Source organism: Hyaena hyaena, unplaced genomic scaffold (assembly GCF_003009895.1).
Source record: "Hyaena hyaena isolate Hyena2069 unplaced genomic scaffold, ASM300989v1 scaffold_58, whole genome shotgun sequence".
NCBI classification, from domain to species: Eukaryota; Metazoa; Chordata; class Mammalia; order Carnivora; family Hyaenidae; genus Hyaena; species Hyaena hyaena.
Genome location: NW_024080689.1, coordinates 2,906,764 through 2,926,972, shown reverse-complemented (window position 1 = coordinate 2,926,972; position 20,209 = coordinate 2,906,764). Strand labels below are relative to the sequence as shown.

The following is a 20,209-nucleotide window of genomic DNA, read 5'->3' as shown; positions in this document are numbered from 1 at the left end:
CACACGCCCCACCTCTGGAGAGCTACGGTTCTTCCCCCCCCAACCACGTTTCCTACAGCAGGTGCCGCCACGTGCACGGTGCAGGGCAGGCAGGCAGCCGCAGAGGGTGCTGGGAGAATAAGGGGCGGGGCCGCAGCCAGCCCCGCCCACCGGAGGCAAGGCCTAGTCTAGCACAGCCGTGGGACTTCCCAGGACTGCCCGGCCGCAGCGGCCCAGGAAGGGGGAAGCTACATCCATCTGCCATTTGAAAGCCAGAGTGAGCCCTTTGTCGTTCTAGAACTTCCCCAGCCTTTCTCACTCTGTCAGGCTCTCTTTCCCCGCAGTCAGCAAGGGTAAACCCCTAGAGATGGCAGGGGCGGGCCTAGAGGCCCGTGTGTCCACGTGCACACAGGCGCATGCGCAGCGGAGGGCGTCGCAAGTACCGGTGGAAATGGACTGACCGTGAACTTCACGGAGCCCAGGCTCCGGGAGCCTTGATGTGCGCGCGGGCTCCTTGCAAGGCTGGGGAGGCCCAGACAGTGCTTACGTGCAGAGAGCGGTTCTTACAAAATTTGCAAAAGTCAGGGGGCGCCTGGGTGGCTCAGTCAGTTAAGCATCCGACTTCAGCTCAGGTCATGATTTCACGGTTTGTGGGTTCGAGCCCCACGTTGGGCTCTGGGCTGACGGCTCAGAGCCTGTTTCAGATTCTGTTTCTCCCTTTCTCTCTGCCTCTTCCCCACTCATGCTCTGTCTCTGTCTCTCAAAACTGAATGTAGAAAAAAATTTGCAAAAGTCAGATCTTTCTGCGTTTTTTTACCTAATGATGTCACACACACACACACACACACACACACACACACACACCGCCTCAATTCTATACCCTGAGGCTTCATCAAAACCTAGGGAGCAAACCACCATCTACTGAGCACCTACTGTGTGCCAATAAGGTGCTAGGCTCTTGCACACATGATCTCCACTGAATCTCCTATCCTCCCTTCAGGAAGGGGTTCCTGTGGTTGCTACTTTCACTTTACAGACAAGGCACGTGGGTCGTGACAGGTTAAGCGGCTTGCATGAGATTATAGCAGCCAATGAGACACAGTTTTAATACAGATCTGTTGAATTTCAAAGATGGAGGAAAGCCTCTCAGAGGCGGTGGCATTGGGGCTGAGACCTGGGTGAGAAGGAACCAGCTATGGGCAGTTCTGAGGGAAGAGTTCCGGGCAGCAGGTGCAAAGGTCCTGAGGTAGGAAAGAACCAGGTATGTTCAAGGAGCAGCAGATATCTAATGGGGTAGTTAGCGAGGCAAGTGAGGCAGGAGATGTGAAAAATCTGAGAAGCATGAGAAATGATCACAAGTAGGCCCCATCTTCAGAGGGCCCAGCCTATATCTGGAAGGAACTAGAAACGAAGTGAACCGTTCCGGGGAGAGCTATCTCCGAAGTCCTAGCTAGCTTGCTGGAATTGGCAGTTGTGGTATTTCTAAGCAGGTTTGCTAGCTTCTTCAAGGAGCTGTGCTTCCGGCCCATGGGAAGAAAGCAAGTTAGAGCCCCGAGGAGGAGGAAGGTGTGGGAGCGCAGACTGCTGTCTGCTGAGGGCCTACTATCATCAGGTGCTGTGCTGAGCACCAGCCCACGAGAGGCCCGGGGCCTGCGACACGGCACAGACGGGGTCAGAACCCCAACCTGGCAGCTTCGGTCAGCTGCCCAGTGCTCACCGTAGCCCCTGAGGCTTTCTCGGGCCCCACGCCCCCCTCCCGCCCCCCAGACCTACCTGACCAGGAGCTGGAGCAGCGGCTGAGGCTGAGGCCGTGCAGGCAGCGTTCCAGAGCGTGCTGGATACGGTCCTCCGTGCACGTCGTGGCCCCTGGCTGCATCCTGAGTCATCGCCTGCACGGGGAGGGGCGGGGGACAGACAGCGGTCAATCTGGGGAGCCCCACGCTCCGGGAGCGAACGGCCTAGCAGAGCAGAGAGTGGTCAACACGCACTCCCAGCCCAGCCCGATCAGCCCTGCTGCAGCCCCAATGCCAAGGGCGTGGCGGGGAGGCGGGGAGCTTCCAGCAGCTGGAGCCCAACAGAGACGCAGGCCGCCAGGGGCGGGAGCCCCACTGCGCAGGGGCACGCGTCCCCACGAGTAGCCAGATGCCAGAGGGCATGCGGACTCCTTGAGAACAATCAGAATCTTTAAAAAAAATTTTTTTTAATGTTTTATTTATTTCTGAGAGAGGGTGAGAGACAGCACGAGCAGGGGAGGGTCAGAGAGAGAGGGAGACACAGAATCTGAAACAGGTTCCAGGCTCTGAGCTGTCAGCACAGAGCCCGACGCGGGGCTCGAACCCGCGAACCGTGAGATCATGACCTGAGCCGAAGTCGGGCGCTTAACTAACTGAGCCCCCCAGGCGCCCAAGAGAACAATCAGAATCTTAAAGCCACTGAGGAGGGGTTTTAAGAAAAGGCTTCTGAGCACCAGATGGGGAACTAGGAGAAGCGCCAGATGCCGAGAGCCTCCAGGAGGGCCAGCCCAGCTTCTCAGCCAATGTGGGGGGGCTCCCGGGGCCCCCGGAAGCCACGCAGTGGTTTAGCACAGTCAATAAACCCAGCCCCTCACAGCAACAGACTTGGGCTCAGAGTGTGAGTCTGCTATTTGCCAGCTGTGTCCCTTTAGGCAGACTTGTTACCTCTTCCAAACCTCAGTTTACTGATCTGTGAAGTGGGGGTAGCACTGTACTGACCGTATAGGGGCGTCGGGAAGAATGCCATGGTGGATGGCCCAGGAAGCTTTCCAGACACGAAAGCTATCCTGCCACAGCCTGGGCCACATTCACACTTCCCCGCATTCACCCCTCCCAGGGCGCACCCCGTTGCTGGCCCGTCAGGCCCTGGAACGGGGCCGAGGAAGCGACGGTCCAGCCCTGTGGAACTGGGGATGGACCAGGAAACCACAAGCAGAAGCACAGAGCCCAGAGCTGAGCCATGCAAACGACATGCAAAACCGTGGAATCCTAATGCAGAGCCAGCTGGGTGACCAGAACATTGGGCTCAGGGAGGCCCCGGGTAGGCAAATACCCCCACTTCCCCAGCGTGGGAGGAACCACGCGCCAAAGGGAACACAAGCCCTTTGTGAGCTGTCCAGCAGACTGCACGCCAGTGAGGTCCTCGCTGGGCCAGGCACCGTGGGGCTCCCGGGAAGCAGCGTGCGTCCACTCTCCTAGGCTTACTGACCACCTACTAAGCACCCAGGACAAGGGACACTGCAGTGAAAAGAGGCAGCCATTGACACTCCACACTTGAACATACCAAGAAAGAGGTCATCATAAAAGGTGATGCTGTCAAAACAGACATGGTACGGGGTGTCTGGGGGGCTCTGTCAGTTAAGCGTCTGACTTCGACTCAGGTCCTGATCTCCGGGTTCGTGGGTTCGAGCCCCGTATTGGGCTCTGTGCTGACGGCTCAGAGCCTGGAGCCTGTTTCGGACTCTGTGTCTTCCTCTCTCTCTCTGCTTTCTCCCCACCCCCCGCCCCCACCGCTCATGCTGTCTCTCTCTCTCAAAAATAAATAAACATTAAAAAAAAACAAACCCAATGACCAGAGATGGTACTGGCAGCTAAATAGAGAGCCCACTCTGGGTCGCTGGGAAGCCTCCCAGAAGGGACATTTAAACTGGGTGAGGGAGCTAGGAGAGAAGTGAGGGGAAGAACATTCCAGAAAGAAGAGACGGCATCTGGGTGCAGGAAAGGGGCTGCCAAGGACTGAGACTCTGGAGCCCAGGGCCAGGTCCCACTATCTCCTGGCTGCTGAGGCCAAGGACTGAGTTCAGAAAAACTTTCACTGGTGATTCAGGACCATGGACACTGAGTGTTTCCATTAGTGGCATCTGGAAGCCCAAAGGTGTCCTCGGGCCCTTGCAGGGCAACTTTCCCAGTCACCTTTGGGCCCTCTGCTGACTCGTCTACGGGTGGCCCGGGCAGTGAGTCCACGGACCCTGCCGCCCTCGCCTGGATGGGCTGGTCCCTGAGTATTTGTGATACACCCTCAGTCTTCCGCCTTCAGCCCCACTGCAATACCCCGTCCAGCTCCGAGCTATTCAGATGCAGAGCTCACAGAACCTTCTGGAAGGGCTGGACGCTCAGGCCCCTTCACAGGGATGACTGTGGGGCATGCTGGCTGGCCCAGATGTCGTCAAGGGACCCTTGGCCCCTGCAGGCTGATCTCTCCCCTTTCGCCCCAGGGTGGGTTCTTGGAGGGGCTCAGAGGTCATCCCCCCCGACCCCCCCGCACACACACACCCCTCATTTCACCAAAGGGGAAGCCGAGACCCAGACAGGGTAAGTAAGGGGCGGCGCAGGGGTGGGAGCCGAAGCTAGAAGAACCAATACAGATAGCAAGAGACAGCGGGGTGCCAGGTGGGGCTTCTATGTTCCCAGACTGCGGCTGAGACCCAACTCTGGGGACAAAAGGCGATCAATGACGTACCTGCTCCTATAATAAGAGTCACAGTGAACTGGCAGGGATGGGGCCCAGCAGCCACCCTGGGGGGCTTGCTGGGAGGGGTCCATCCAGAATTGGCAGAGCTTCCTACCTGCCCCTTCCCCCAACACAGTAAGGCTGGGAAACCACGAGGGGCTTGTCCAGCATCCCAGATGGCTCTCCTCTGTCGCCCAGAGCCAAGGGCAGAGGGGCATTAAGAGAATCCCTTATTTAGACTGGATGCTTGCTGGGGGCGGGGGGGGGGTGTCACTGTGGTGTTCTCAGGTCACTCTGCTCGGCCAGCACACCTGCTCCCCATTCCCTGCGAGCCCTGCTAGGGCTGAGAGAAGATGTGAGCTCCTTGGGGGTGGGGGTGGGGGTGGGGGTGGGTGGTACTAGCAACCAAAGCTGGACTTGAGCTGATTTGTCGATCCTTGACCCTGGAGGGCTCCCAGTAGGCGAGGGAAACTTAGCAGTAAGAGGCTGATGATTGGATCACCTTTGGGGGGAGACTGGAGGGAGAGGGATGGAGAGATGTGTAATCTGTGGCCCAGAGAAGTTAGACAACTTACCTAAGGTCACACAGTCAGGAGGTGGCAAAGCCAGGATGTGAACTCAGGGAGTCTGGCCTTGACCGCTAAAGTGCACCATCCCTGGGCACAGTCAGAGGCCAGTCACGGGAAGAAAAATAGAGCCAATTTCATGTTTCTACCTCAAAAAGTGAAGATTCCATGAACTGTAACATGCCCTCACTTTGAGAAACCTACATTCTCGGGGCTCAGTCAGTGAAGCGTCCGACTTCGGCTCAGGCCACGATCTCACAGTTTGTGGGTTCGAGCCCCGCATCAGGCTCTGTGCTGACGGCTCAGAACCTGGAACCTGCTTTGGATTCTGTGTCTCCCTCTCTCTCTGCCCCTCCCCTGCTCACCCTCTGTCTCTCTCTCTGTCTCAAAAGCAAATAAACATTAAAAAAGAAAGAAAAGAAACCTACATTCCCAGTTGCTCGGAATCTTGAGCCCACCACGTCTGTCTACACCCAGCTGCTCACCCTCTGGAGAGAGGATCAGGACTCACAGGACCACACCGTCCCTGTTCTGCTGAGCTGGGGCCCGTGATCTCTAGTTTGAAGCAAGGGCTGAACCACACCAACTGAGTTTAAAGTCCCCTCCGCCCAGTCCCTGCTGCAAGGGACAAGTGGGTTGTGTCACGAGGCAGGAGTGAGTCACGCTGCTCCTATTGTGTCCCACTGCAGCAATGCCAACACGGGATGGACATGAACAGTGTCTGTTACACCGAGCCTGAGGGGTCGGCACGCAGCGTCCCGGGGCCGCCCGCACAGCACCCCTCCAACGCCCACTCCGCTTCCCTTCTCCAGGCCCCTGAGACTCCCGTCTCCGGGCCTCAGCGTCCCTGCCTGTTCCACGGAGGAGCCAGATGTCCCCAGAGGCGTCTGGCAGACCTCCCCGTGTGGCTGCCTCCCTGGCATCCTGACAGCATCTAGAGCTTGTCCCCAAGCTACTCAGAGAGGCAGGACTTGCCCGAGGCGCTGGGCGCTGGGAGTCAAGGGCGGCGCGAGGTCAGCCCGGGGATCCTCAGCCGCGGTGCCCTGGGGGATGACCCAGCACACCGGGGCTCACCACCTGGGCCTCCGCCACACTCACTTCTGTCCGATGAGTCAGGCGTCAGCCGTTTCTTACGACTTGTCAGCAGAACTCCAGCAGCTTTGGGGTGGAGGTGATGAGAGAAGAAGGTGGCCCCCCTCCCTCCCCAAGGATGAGGCCTCTTTGTGTTAGGGGCTTGGCCGGCAAGGCCTGGCTTCCCCTGGCACCTTGCTAAGAGGAGCGTCTGTTGTGAAATTCCAGCGGCTGCCAGGAAGGGAATGTCCGCACACCCGCCAGGGGGGTGGTGTCGAAACAGTCAACAGCCATCTCCAAGTTCCTCTTCTGAGCTAGTAAGGATGCGTCTTTACTGGGGACCCTGGATAGGACAGAGAAGCCTGGACTTGGACGTGGGGGTGACCTCAGAGGGCACAGAGGAAGAACTCATCTCCACATGCTGACCTGACCCCATGATGCAAGACGGAGGCATCTTCCCTCAGGCGTAGGACCTCGTCAAAGGTCTGCCTGGGTCCAGCTTTCCTGGGGCAGCCCCCACGGGGGGCAGGGAGGAGGGCTTCTTTTCTTGGGGGATTTAACAGATGGTGTGGAATGGCACCAGTGGAGGTCCTACATCTCGTTGGGAGAGAAGCATGCACCTCCGGGCACTGGTAGGCGCCCCACACTGCTTCCCTGGCGCTCTGGAATATTCCAGACCATGCTTTGAAGGCTTACTTCCCCAGCTGGAAAGAAGAGAGGCACCGAGGCATGTGGTCCGACTCTGACCCCACCCGCTTCGGTCGTGGGTCACTCCTCCCTCTTTCTCTTCCTATGGTTTGATCTCCCTTCTCTAGACACACTCTCCTCCACGTGACTGTTGAAGGCAGGATCTCTTCTGTGACCTAATTTTAAAACTTCTAGTCTCCAAAGCAGGAAGGATACACCCAAAACTAATGATGCTGGGCTAAGAAAGGGGTGAAAAGGAGAGGAGAATGAGATGGGGGGATGAGGAAGGGCATCCTCTGGGAGTACTTTTATGTACCACTTTGACTCTTAGAACCATAGCGATATTTTACATACCCCAAATTAAATAAATAACTAATCAACCAGGATTGCGGGGGGCTTGGGAGGGTGAAAAACACAAACAAAACAAATTAACCTGACTGCCTTATAAATGAGTAACATAAACACATTGAAAGGGATGGAGGATGAAAGCATTAAACAGAGAAACTCTGGAAAATAGTATTTTGACTGGATACTGTAAGGCTAAAGACGAAAAAACAATGCACAAACATAGTTTTCTAAGTATTGCATCTGTTTGCCAAACAGATGTGTGTTAAAAATCCTGAGACTTTTTTATTTGTGAGCTATGACTGAACAAATAAGTAAATATATCGTGGATATGAGAGCCAGCTTCTCACTGCTGGAGAAAGAAGTTACAAATAAGGAATGGGGGAAATCTAGATTGAGCCAACCTCACTGGACTGGAGTTTGAGAAATCAGCATGAACTTGTGGTTTTTAATGTATTAACACAGAGATACATACAGAAGTGAAAAAGATGTGTGTATGTTTGCATTATTTGCATTATGATGCGCACATACGGGCGCCTGGGTGGTGGCTCAGTTGATTAAGCATCCAACTCTTGGTTTCATCTCAGGTCATGATCTCCTGATTCATGAGATTGAGCCCCCCATTGAGCTCTGCAATGGCAGCATGGAGCCTGCTTGGGATTCTCTTTCTCCCTCTCTCTATCTGTCCCTCCTTCCCTCTATCTCTCTCAAAATAAATAAATAAACATTAAAAAAAGTAATATGCATACATATATTTTCTAGCTCTACAGAGAGAGCCAGGAAATGACACCTCAATAACAATGATGGTGCCCAGGGCTTGGTTTCTAAATACCATTCGACGCTCAAAGGAACCAGGGCTCCTTAGAGAAATGGCCAAGTCTAGGAGCAGAACAGGAAATACACGAGATGGACCTGGCACATCTTATAGTGACAGAATAGAGGTCATTTCTTGAAAAAGGACGGGAGTATCAGAAGAATATGGGAGCCAGTCCAATGGCCAAACCCAGGACAACTTAACAACAAAATAAATACTGAAAGTGTTGGATTATAATTCGTAGGATGAAATAAATACCCATGAGTGTATACTAATATTATAAATAAGAGAATAAATGGAGGGGAAGGAACAGGTCTTCTTTACGAAAGAAATTGCAATTAAAAAATGTACATAGAAGGAGAGAAATGCAAAATCACCATTAGGCAAACACCACAGTAAAAACTGCCCTCGTATGGATGCTAAAATCCGTGAATAAAAATCTGAAAGGAGACAGGATATTTGCATAGTCTCAAAGTATTTCCTCCACAAAATGAATTGATCACAAAGGAAAAATAATAAATTCACAGTGGAGAAACCCAGCACTGCCTTACCCTCATGATCCAAGTTAATATTACCAATAATAAGACACATCAAAATCATGTATCCCCTGATATGATGCACTGAGGACATAAGGTCACTTCTGTGGGATTCTTACTAAAAACGCATAACCACAATCGAATCACAGGAAAACATTCACAACCCAATTGAGAGAAATTCTGTAACATGACTAGTACGTATCAGAATGTCAAAGTCATAAAAGATAAGGAAGCCTGAGGAACTGCCATGGATTGGAGGAAATTGAGGAGACACAAAAACGAGACACAAAGTGGGATCTTTGAAGGGACTCTGCAACTAAAAGAAGACATGGGGCAGGGGGCGATGGCTAAAATCCAAATGAGGTCCACAGTTTAGTGAACAGTATTATACCAATGATCATTCCCTAGTTTTGGTAACTGCACCTTGTCACGTAAGTTGTTAACCTCAGGGGGGCGGGGAGGGGTCTACGTGGTTCTAAGACCCTTTATATAGTTACATAGCCTTACGGATCCTTTGAATATCCTTCCAGATGGTTACTAGATGCTTTGCTGTCCTTCAAGATCTTGTTTCAAGTTGCTCCTTCATGTGTAGTCGTAAATCCTAGTCATTGGTTGGTTGACCAGCCCTCACCCCTGACTCCATGTTCCTAAGCTGGGGTGGAGGATCTCTGAGGCTCTTGGAGGACTGAAAGATGCTTAAATTGTGTTTTCATTTTTTTTTGTTTGTTTAAATTTATCTTTGAGATAGAGATAGAGACAGCGTGAGCAGGGGAGGATCAGAGAGAGAGGGAGACACAGAATCTGAAACAGGCTCCAGGCTCTGAGCCAGCTGCCAGAACAGAGCCCAACGCGGGGCTCGAACCCATGAACCGTGAGATCATGACCTGAGCCGAAGTCGGACGCTTAACTGACTGAGCCCCCCAGGTGCCCCATTGTGTTTTCATTTTGATGGTAGTCTAGAAGTCAGTATATCTTGGACCACTTTGATGACACCGATGAGCGAATGGTCCCATAAAGATTTTATGCCTGGTTTGCATTTGTGTCTATCACCAGTTTGGTGTCACCTAAAAGGACAGGACATGCCACATGTGTTTTCGGGACCTACAAGAGCTCAGGGCTGAACTCAATGAGTTGACGGAAAATGTTTGGTAAAAGGAGAGAAATTTACATGATTTGAAGAGAAACCAGAACATGAATTAATGGAAAATATTTAGAAAAGTTCCTGGCTCATAATAAGCGTTCAGCAACTGCTATCTATTAGCTATCAGCACGTTTCCTTCACATAGACAATTCTATGGCCCAATTCCAGACAGCTTTGAGATTGCACCAAGAAACACAACACTCCCTGGCTGTCATCAGATGATTCTGATGTCCAGTCAGGCTTGGAAAATAACGTTTTCTGTTCTTTAAAGTTACACACATGCTAGACTATATGACTAGGAAAGCACCCTGGAGACCAGCTAGTGCGATTTTCGCATTCTACAGATGGGAAAACGGAGGCTCTCAGCAGTGAGGATCCTTGCTTGGTTTAGAAAATGGCAAATCTATAGCTAAAATCTGAGCCTAGAACCCAGGGGAGTCATGGAACCCTCTTGCTTATGTAGGAATCCACTTCCGCCAGCCATGTCTGAGTGACCTCAGATCCTTTCCTCAAGCTTATTTTTGGAATCCGTCTCTAAATTTCTTTCAGAGTTATTGTTTAGGTATCCAACTCCTTCATGTGTCGACTCTGTGAATTTGGGTTTTCTGACTATACCGCTCATCTTAATCAAGATTTAAAATTTTACTAGAAAAGGGGTGCCTAGGTGGCTTAGTCGGTTGGGCGTCAGACTTCGGCTCAGGTCATGATCTCACAGTTCATGGGTTTGAGCGCCGCGTCGGGCTCTGTGCTGACAGCTGAGAGCCTGGAGTCTGTTTCAGATTCTGTGTCTTCCTGTATCTCTGAGCCTCCCCTTCTCATGCTGTCTCTCTCTCTCAGAAATAAATAAAATGTTAAAAAATATTTTTTAATTTTATTAGAAAAGATCTGGGTCTAGACTTTCTATATAATTTTAAAGATTGTTTCTGAACCTGTGATTTTAGCGCCTTTCTTAGTCTGAATGTTGTAAAATTACGTTTTAAGATACAGATCTGGATTGGATTTATTTTAAATATTTTTTACTATATCACAATTCTTTAAATAATTCTTTTTGGACACTTATGGTAAATGTAACAACTATGAAAAGAGCAGTTTTTTCTTGGGGGAGGCAGCAGCTTTGAGGTTGATTTACTTCATTGTTTACTGTTTATTTTTTTTTGTTTCTTTGTTTTCAAATCATGTTATCTCTAGTTATGAGTTATTTTGATTCATTTCTTGTTCAGCTGGAGTACTTCGAGTAACTTCAGGATGAGTGTGTGGGTGAGATAGTTTCTGCGACTTTAAATGTCATGTGTCATTTTTTTCTTTGAGGCTCACAATGAATTCTACCTTTGCCAATTAAAGAGGTGGCATAATTCATAATTTTTTCATCTTCAAAATGTTTATAAACCCCTCAAGTTATCAGTTGAAAAAAAATGGCTACAACAAAGAGAATTAGGTAGGGTGGTTTGGTGCAAGTCAAGATTGAAATTAATATTGTTCAAGAAGATAAATAAAAAACAGAAACTGTATTAGAAAAAAGACCCCACATATAATAGCAAGAAAAAATGAGAATAAGCTTTAAAAATATGCAAGATTTTAATGAAATAAAACTTTTGAGGGGACACAAAAGAAGGCAAATGAATGGAAATGCATACCCTGTTATGAGATCAGAAGATTCAACGTTGAAGAATTAATTCAAAACGCATCAGAGCCTCAATGTAAAGTGTTGAAACTGTAAAACTCTCAGAAGAAAACATAGGAGAAAGGCTTCATCATGCTGGATTTGTCAAGGACTTCTTGCATATGACAAAAAAGTACAAGGGACAAAATAAAAATAAAGTTGGCTTACATCAACATTTAAACTCTGAGCATGAAAGTCAACAGAGTGAAGAGGTAAACCTACAGAATGGGAGAAAATTTTTGCAAATCATATATCTGATAAGGAGTTAATATGCAGAATATATAAAGAACTCCTACAACTAACTCAGGAACAGCAGCAACAACAACAAACAATGGACAGAGGACTTGAATAAACACTGCCTCAAAGAAGACAAATGGCACATGAAAAGATGTTCATCACCACCAATCAACAGGGAAATGCAAATCCAAACCACAGTGAGATCCCACCTCACACCCATTAAGATGGCTATTATAAACAAAACAGAACAAAAGCGTTAGTGGGGATGAGGAGAAATGGAGACCCTTAGACACTGTTGGCAGGGGGAGGCGAAATGGGGCCGGTGGTTTCTCGAAAAATTAAAAATAGAATTACCGTATGAGGCAACAATTCCACTTCTGAGTATACATCCAAAAGAACTGAAAGCAGAGACTTGAACAGATGTTAGTACAGCTACATTCGCAGCGGCGAAAAAGTAGGAGTCACCCACATGTCCATCACCAGATGAACGGATCCACAAAGTATGGTCTATGCAAAAGTGGGATATTATTCAGCCTCACAAAGGAAGGAAATCGTGCCATGTGCTCCAACATGGATGAATCCTGAGGGCACTGGGCTAAGTGAAGTAAGCCCGTCACATAAAGAAGACTACTGTGCTCATTCCACTTAGATGAGGCGCACTGAGTAGTGAAATTCACAGAGACAGAAAGTTGAATGGTGGTTGTCAGGGGCTGGGGGAGGGACACGGGTACAGAGTTTTAGTTTTGCAAGATGAAGCGTTCTGTAGGATGTTGCACAACAATGTGAACGTGCTTAGCACTACCAAACCACACTTACATATGGTCACGATGGTCCATTTTACGACATGCATATTCTACCACAACGTTTAAAATGGGGGTATAGATGTAATTGATGGACAACTTCACAGCATCACATAGGGAGGTCAATTCTCTCTACCTTTTAGCCTAGAGAACAGGAAGGAATGGAAAAAGGCAGGCAGGCAGGTAGACAGGCTGGCTTTTACAGAGTGGCTGTTCTGTGTCAGATACCATGCTGGGCACTGCCACTTGATTGCCTCATTGAGCGATCATGATCACCCCGTGACATAATCAGTTATCCACAATTTCTGCAGTTCAGGGAGAGCCCACTGTGTCTGTGCCCGAGTTCGTGTGGTCATAGTTCCTACAGCCTGAGCCAGAAGCACATCCCAAGTGGCCTGACTCTCAAAGCCCACATTCTTTCCTATGCCACGTTCACAGGAAATCATCTCTACCATCTTCTAGACATTCAAAGGGCTGTGAGTGTGGTTTCACCTCTGTGTGATAATTTGAGGCTTCCAGGGAAGACATCTTGCACACAAATTGCCTGGATTCTCGTTGCCAGGGATTCGTTCCCTGGGGGTTATGATAGCCCACTTCCTCTGTCCCTAAGCTTACTTTTCAAGATGTAAGATTTATGGAGGGATGTTTAGCCAACACACGTGTCTACTACAGCAGCGACAGTGGAGAGCAGATACTTAAAGGACTCCAGGGCCAGGAAAGGGAAGCCGCGTGAAACGGTAGGTGGTGATGGAGTGTGGAGATGGGTGCAAGAAACAGGGAGGGAACAGAGAGGGAGTAGGGGTGTAGCAGACAAGCAGGAAAAGAGAACCATCAAGGAAACACAGATAAGCCTTGGCTTACTTCCCAACTTTGCTCAGGCCCTTCTTTACCAAGGAAAAGGCACAGAAATGCTTAGGAAGACCAAAGTTGTGGTGAAGACCAAAATAAAATGGGGGGTGAGGGGTGGGGAAGGGAAGGAATCTTAGTGTCTTCCGTAACATGTGTGCAGCACTGACTGTATGCCAGATGCTGCTTAGGGCCTGAAGCCCACAATCGCATTTATTCTGAACAATCATGTAAAACTCTGAAGTACAAGGATAAGAAACATCCTGGTGGCTATATGACTTTCCCAAGGTCACACAGCTAGCCGGGAGCATAGGCAGGGATATCTGACTCATCTGAACCCAGTTCTATCTGACTCCTTTGTACCCGGGTAATCATCTGGAAGAATACAGAGAAGAAAACGAGATGCATGATGCTACCTTTGCATATAATGATTAGAAAAATAGCAGCTGATGTTAATTGAGGGCTTCCTATGGGCTGGGGAGTGTTCTAGCTTCTTTCTACAAACTAACTCATTGAATTCATATGAGATAGATATGTTCTCGTCCCTGTTTTATGGGTGAAAAGAGAAAGGGGTACAGTGCTCTCTCAGCTGGCAAAGGAGGTATGGCCTTTCTTGGCATGCTCTAGGCAACTCAGCTTCCTGGCGCATGGAATTGGACCCAAGAGATGGGCAAACTGAGATGAAGTGAATGTTTCATCGTTTGGGGCAAAAGACCATATGGGGACACTGTGACTTCCAGATGCTTTATCGCTGGGATTGATTCGGCCCAGAGTGCTCTCCTCTGTTACCTCTTCTCTGACCATCTTGTCCTTGCTCCAAGAGCCCTCACCCCTATCTTCTCTCCATTAACCCAACAGCCAGTGATTGCTCTTGGCCGCTGGTATATCCACCTTCTTTAGCCTTCTTCTTCTCTCTCTTTTTAAACTCCTGCCGATTACACTAGAAGAATCTCTCACCGCCTCCCTTTCCATCCCATTCATGAATATGGCATATTGGTATAAGAGAAACTTCTCTAACAAGAAAAGAAATCAACAAGGTTTGTGGACGGAACTGAAATCAGAAACGCGTCCCGATACTTGGCCAGGTGTGTTTTTTACAACTTTTTATGAAACAGACAGTGATTTCGAGAGTCCCAGCTAGCCAAGTCTAGAACTCTCTAGGACTCTAAGGGTTATACTGACATTAGAGCAGCAGCCATTGATACAGTCTTTCCCTAGTCTTACCAAATACGCTCATGAAGACACAGAAAAAGGAAGAAATATACACACAATCCACATGGTTTTGGCATTATGTCTAGATCAGATGGAAATGGATGGGGGAAATCCAGGCTTTAGCTCTGGCCCAAAATCTCTATGGAAAGTGAGTGGGGTTTGTATCATGGCTAATTAAAGTTTGCCCCCCCCCCCCGCCCCTTCTTCCTCTGCCAAGTGGATATGAACCCTTTCTGGATGCTTGAATGCCTTCTGTCTTCTCCATTAATGAAGACTGATGGGTCACATTCGCTGACATGGGGAAGTTTGCACAGAAGACAATTTGGGAGGAGAAAACAAGAGCTCTACTGTGCCCATGTAATATCACATTTTGAGCATCTGGGGGTAAGAGGTGGGTGCATGAAGAATCAGCAAAATGACACTGGGAAGGTGAGACCCATGAAATAACAGGAGAATTTGATGTCACAAAAACTCAAGAGTGGTAAAAGAGGGAGTGCGGGATATTCATGAAATGAGGACAGAAAAGTGGCCCCTGGACTTGGTGACATAGAGGCTCTGGTGACCTGGAATGAATACTGAGAGGGCGGGAAGACTCAAAGGAGTATGCAGAGGAGAGGAAAGGAGGTGAGAGAGAGCCTACTCCTTTGAGAAGCTTTGCTTGGTTGAGTTTTATGAGATGCCAAGTATCCTTCTGCTAAGTTCTTTTATTTTTTTATTTATCTAGCACAGGTTCATTTCTGCCAAGTGTGGCAGACGCTTCCATGATATGTTTTAAGGTCCTATATCTACATCTAAAAAATAATTAGGGTCACCTGCCAAAGTGTTAACGGTGGTGATCTCTGAGAGGCAAGATGCGATATCGTCTTTACTTTTTTCTAAAAACATTTTTATAATAACACGCTATTTTTAGACATCCACTTTTAATCACACAAGTAATAGGTGTTCAGTGTATAAAAAATAGACAATGGTCCTGGCCAAGAGGAATAGATGTACTTTTCTCTCTTCCTCCTGCTAAGTAAAGCTCTAAGCCCTGGATATTATATACAAAACTTATATAGGAGACTCTGAAACTAGCGAGGATGTAGATCAGCTAAGGACCTTGAGAAAAAGAAGGGACATAGTGGTGAGGGCCCTGGGTTTTCTTTTTGCCTCCTATATCCCAGACTTGGACTTGAACAGCCAACAACCTGGAAACACCAACGGGTAGACAGAAACAGCCCGAAGAAGGGCCTGTGAAGGCCCAGGAAAGGGGCAGCCTGGAGGGCCCAAGACTCTTAGAAAATAATCATTCTATTCCAGCCAAACGTGACAGAGAGAAGTGTGGTACTGTCTCCACTGGCAAAGGCCAAATGGGGAGCCTAAACTTCCCTCTGGCCAGGCTCTAATGAGGTGCCCCACCCCTCCCCCAACTACCCATGTGGTCTGAAAAAGCCAGGCCTTTCATATTTCTGCCAGGAACACTCCCCACCCCACCCCACAGTGTCTGTGAGGACCCTAGACACAGGACTGCCAGGGGCCCTGGACTTCCAGCCCCACGACACAGTCAAGAGCCCCCCACCCCCACCCACTCCCTTCACTAGGGTGGTATCAGAGGAAGCCTAGTGGGACAGCCAGGACTTTCACTGCTTCCCAGGGGGGATGAGGTCACTTCCTCTAGTCCATGGTGTCAATGGAGCAATAATGAGGCTCTCTCGTGACTCCCAGGCAGGGAGGTACCAATGGCAGCCAGAATTCCCACTCCACCCAGCAGTAATAAGGACACCTCTTTGGTCAATGGAAGCTGTGAATAGAAACTTCCATCCTCAACTGGTAATAATGAGGCAGTGCTCCCTGCTTTCAGGGAAGTGTTAGAGGGAGCCCGCTAAAACAGAGGTTTAAATAAGATCCAGAGCCTCATAACTCACATAATACCCACAATGCCAGGTTCCAATGGAAAATAACTTGTCACACCAACAACTGGGAAGGAAAGGAGGGGATTATATAAACTGAATGAAATAAGGCAATCGGTAGGTGCCAACGCCGACCCCACAGATGTTAAAATTATCTGACAAAGATTTTAAAAAGTGTTCTTTAACGTTTATTTATTTTTTGGAGAGACAGAGCATGAGTGGGGGCAGGGGAGGGGAGGGAGAGAGGGAGACACAGAATCTGAAGCAGGCTCCAGGCTCTGAGCTGTCAGCACAGAGCCCAATGCGGGGCTCGAACCTACAAACTACGAGATTATGACCTGAGCTGAAGCCAGACACTTAATCGGCTGGGCCACTCAGGCACCCTATCTGACAAAGATTTTAAAGCAGTTTCATTAAAAATACTTCAATGGACAATTATAAACAAATAAAAATGAAGAATGTCTCAGCAAAGAAATAGAAGATATGAATACATAGCCATGGAAATTCTAGAACTCAAAGACAGAATAGCTGAAATAAAAACCTCAGTGGATGGGCTCCACAGCAGGTGGAGGGGACAGAGGAAAGAATCAATGAACTTGAATCCAGAGCAGTAACATTACCCAACCTGAACAAGAGAGAGAAAACCAGCTAGAGAAAAATGAACAGAGAGCCCTGGGGGCCTGGGGTCCAACATGCATGTTATCTGGAGTCCCAGTGGCAGAGGGCAGAGATGGAAAAATACTCAAAGAAATAATGGTGGAAATTTTGCAAATTTGGCAAAATACATAAAACTACAGATTTCAGAAGCTACATGAACCCTAAACAGGATAAAGCCAAGAAATACACACCAAGACACATTGTAGTCCAGCTTCTGACAACTACAGAGAAAGAAAAAAATCTTGAAAGCAGCAAGAGAGAAATAGCCCTTTCCCTTAGAGGGAAAACATTCAAATCACAGTGGATTTCCCATCAGAAATCATGGGAGCCAAAAGGAATGGAGCAATATTTTTCAAGTCAGTAATGAATGGCCAATCCAGAATTCCATATCCAGAGAAAATACCTTTCAGGAATGAAAAAGAAATTCAGACAACCACCATACTTACCCTAAAAGAACGGCTGATGCAAATTCTCTAAAAAGAAAGAGGATGGTTTAAAAGAAAAAAGAGGGGGTGCCTGGGTGGCTCAGTCTGTTAAGCATCCGACTTCAGTTGAGGTCATGATCTCATGGCTCATGGGTTTGAGCCCCACGTCGGGCTCTGTGCTGACAGCTCAGAGCCTGGAGCCTGCTTCGAGTTCTGTGTCTCCCTCTCTCTCTGCCCCTCTCCAGCTCGTACTCTGTCTCTCTCTCCTTAAAAAATATGTAAATATTAAAAAAATATATATTTAAAAAATAAATTTAAAAAAGGTAAGGGGGTCTAAAGGGAAGTAAAGCTTCTACACCCCATTAGAACTGTAAAATGATGATATCATTCAACTATGATATGTTTTATATATATGTATATAAAAGGTAATACATGAAGTAACCACTAAAAAAGCTATATAAAGAGACAGGAACATTACAGATAAATCAAAATGAATTCTAAAAGTTGTTTAATCCATAGGAAGGCAGGGGGAAAAAAACCCAGAAACAAAAACAAAAACAGACCCAAAACAAAGCAAAATAAACTCAGAGGAAAAAAATAATATAACAGACTTAAAAAAACTTTTTTAAATGTTTATTTTGAGAGAGACAGAGTGCAAGCAGGGGAGAGGTGTGGGGGGGTGGGGGGGACACAGAAATCAAAGCAGCTCCAGGCTCTGAGCTGTCAGCACAGAGCCTGATGCAGGGCTCTAACTCATGAGCTGTGAAATCATGACCTGAGCCAAAGTTGGGCACTCAACCGACTGAGCCACCCAGGTACCCCTAAAATAGCAGTTTTGAGACCTAACATATCAATAATTACATTAGACTTAAATGGGCCAAGTATACCAATTAAAAACAGAGATTGGTAGTAGATTACAAAACATGACCCAATGATTTTCTGTCCATAATAAACTCACAAATAAAATGATACAGGCAGATCAAAAGTAGTAAGTGGGCAAAGACATATCATGTAAACACTAATTTTAAAAAGAAAGCAGAAATGGCCACATTAACATCAGATGAGTGTCCGAGTTCGGTTAAGGTCACGATCTCACGGTTTGTGAGTTTGAGTCCCGCGTCAGGCTCTGTGCTGACAGCTCGGAGCCTGAAGCCCGTTTGGATTCTGTGTTTCCCTCTCTCTCTGCCCTTCCCCCTACTAACACTCTGTCTCTCTCTTTCTCTCTCTCTCAAAAAAATGAGTAAACATTAAATATTTTTTTAAAATATCAGATTAAGTAGACTTCAGAGCAGAGAGAGTTACCAGAAACAGAAAGTGACATTACAGAATGCCAAAAAGATCAAGCCACCAAGAAGACACAGCAATCCTAAATGTTTTCCCCCAAACAATGACATTGCAAACTATATGACGTAAAAACTGGTAAAACGGGAAGGAGAACTAGGCAAACCCATAATTATAACTGGAGATGTCAACCTTCTGTATTGTTTCTGAGCAACGACGCAGAAAGTCAGCAAGGACACAGAAGAGCTCAACAAGACCATCATCAACCAACAGGGTCTAATAACACTCTCAGAGCAGCCCACCCGATGACAGCAAAACACATAGTCTTTTCAAGCACCCACGGGACATATACGAAGACAGACCATATCCTGGGCCGTCAGACCAACCTCAACACGTGTAAGAGAACTGAAATCATAGAGTGTGTTCTCTGACTACAATTGAATCCAACGAGAAAGCAAACAGAAAGATAACAGGACAATCCCCAAACCCTTAGAAACGGAACATGCATCTAAAGAATCCATTGGCCAGAGAGGAAGTCTCAAGGGAGATCCAAAAATCCACTGAACAGGGCCGCCTGGGTGGCTTAGTCGGTTAAGCGTCCGACTTTTGCTTAGGTCATGATCTCGCGGTTCGTGGGTTCGAGCCCTGCGTAGGGCTCTGTGCTGACTGCCAGCTCGGAGCCTGGAGCCTGTTTCAGTCTGTGACTCCCTCTCTCTCTGACCCTTCCCTGCTCACGCTCTCTCTCTCTCTCTCTCCTAGAAAAAAAAAATCCACTGAACAGAAAAGGAATAAACAACACATCAAAGGTGGTGGGACACAGCGAAAATGGTTCTGAGAGGGAAATCTGTAGTGCGAAATACATACTTCATTTTTTAAAAAATATTTTTTTTTATTTCTAGGAGAGAGAGAGAGACAGCGTGAGCAGGGGAGGGTCAGAGAGAGAGGGAGACACAGACTCCGAAAGAGGCTCCAGGCTCTGAGCTGGCAGTCAGCACAGAGCCCGACGCGGGGCTCGAACCCACGAACCGCGAGATCATGACCTAAGCGAAAGTCGGACGCTTAACCGACTAAGCCACCCAGGCGCCCCTTACTTTATTTTTTTTTTAAGTTTGTTTATTTATTTTGAGAGACACAGAGACCATGGGAGTGAAGGAGGGGCAGAGAAAGAGAGAGAGGGAGAGAAAGAATCCAAAGCAGGCTCTGTGCTGTCAGCACAGAGACCGATATGGGGCTTGAACTCACAAAATCAGGAGATCAAGAGTGGAGCCGAAACCAAGCGCTTAACTGACTGAGCCACCAAGGCACCCGTATAAAATATACACTTTAGAACTGGCATGTGGCCCAGAGGTTGATGCCCCTGGGCATTTATCACAGAGAAATGAAAAGTTACATCCATCCAAAAACCTGTACGTGAATGTTCATGGTGGCTTGATTCATAATAGCCCCAACATTGAAACAACCTGGTGTCCTTCTGTGGGTGAAGAATTTCACAAACTGTGGTACGTCAATACCATGGAATACTATTCAGCAATAAAGAGGAAATAATTATTGAAATACACCATAAACAGGATGAAATCTGCAGAAGATTATGGTGAATTG

General features: G+C 48.0%; 1 protein-coding gene across 2 annotated transcripts in view; it reads right to left on the bottom strand.

The window, feature by feature from the left end:
- The window catches only part of PIK3R5 (phosphoinositide-3-kinase regulatory subunit 5), a 73,775-nt gene that overhangs the window by 25,325 nt on the left and 28,241 nt on the right, over window positions 1–20,209 (bottom strand). For both annotated transcript variants that reach the window (XM_039231536.1, XM_039231537.1), the window contains exon 2: window positions 1,753–1,868. In XM_039231536.1, the coding sequence (XP_039087467.1) occupies window positions 1,753–1,855 (103 nt within the window). In that variant the 5' untranslated portion in view covers window positions 1,856–1,868. The remainder of the gene's footprint in view (window positions 1–1,752; window positions 1,869–20,209) is intronic.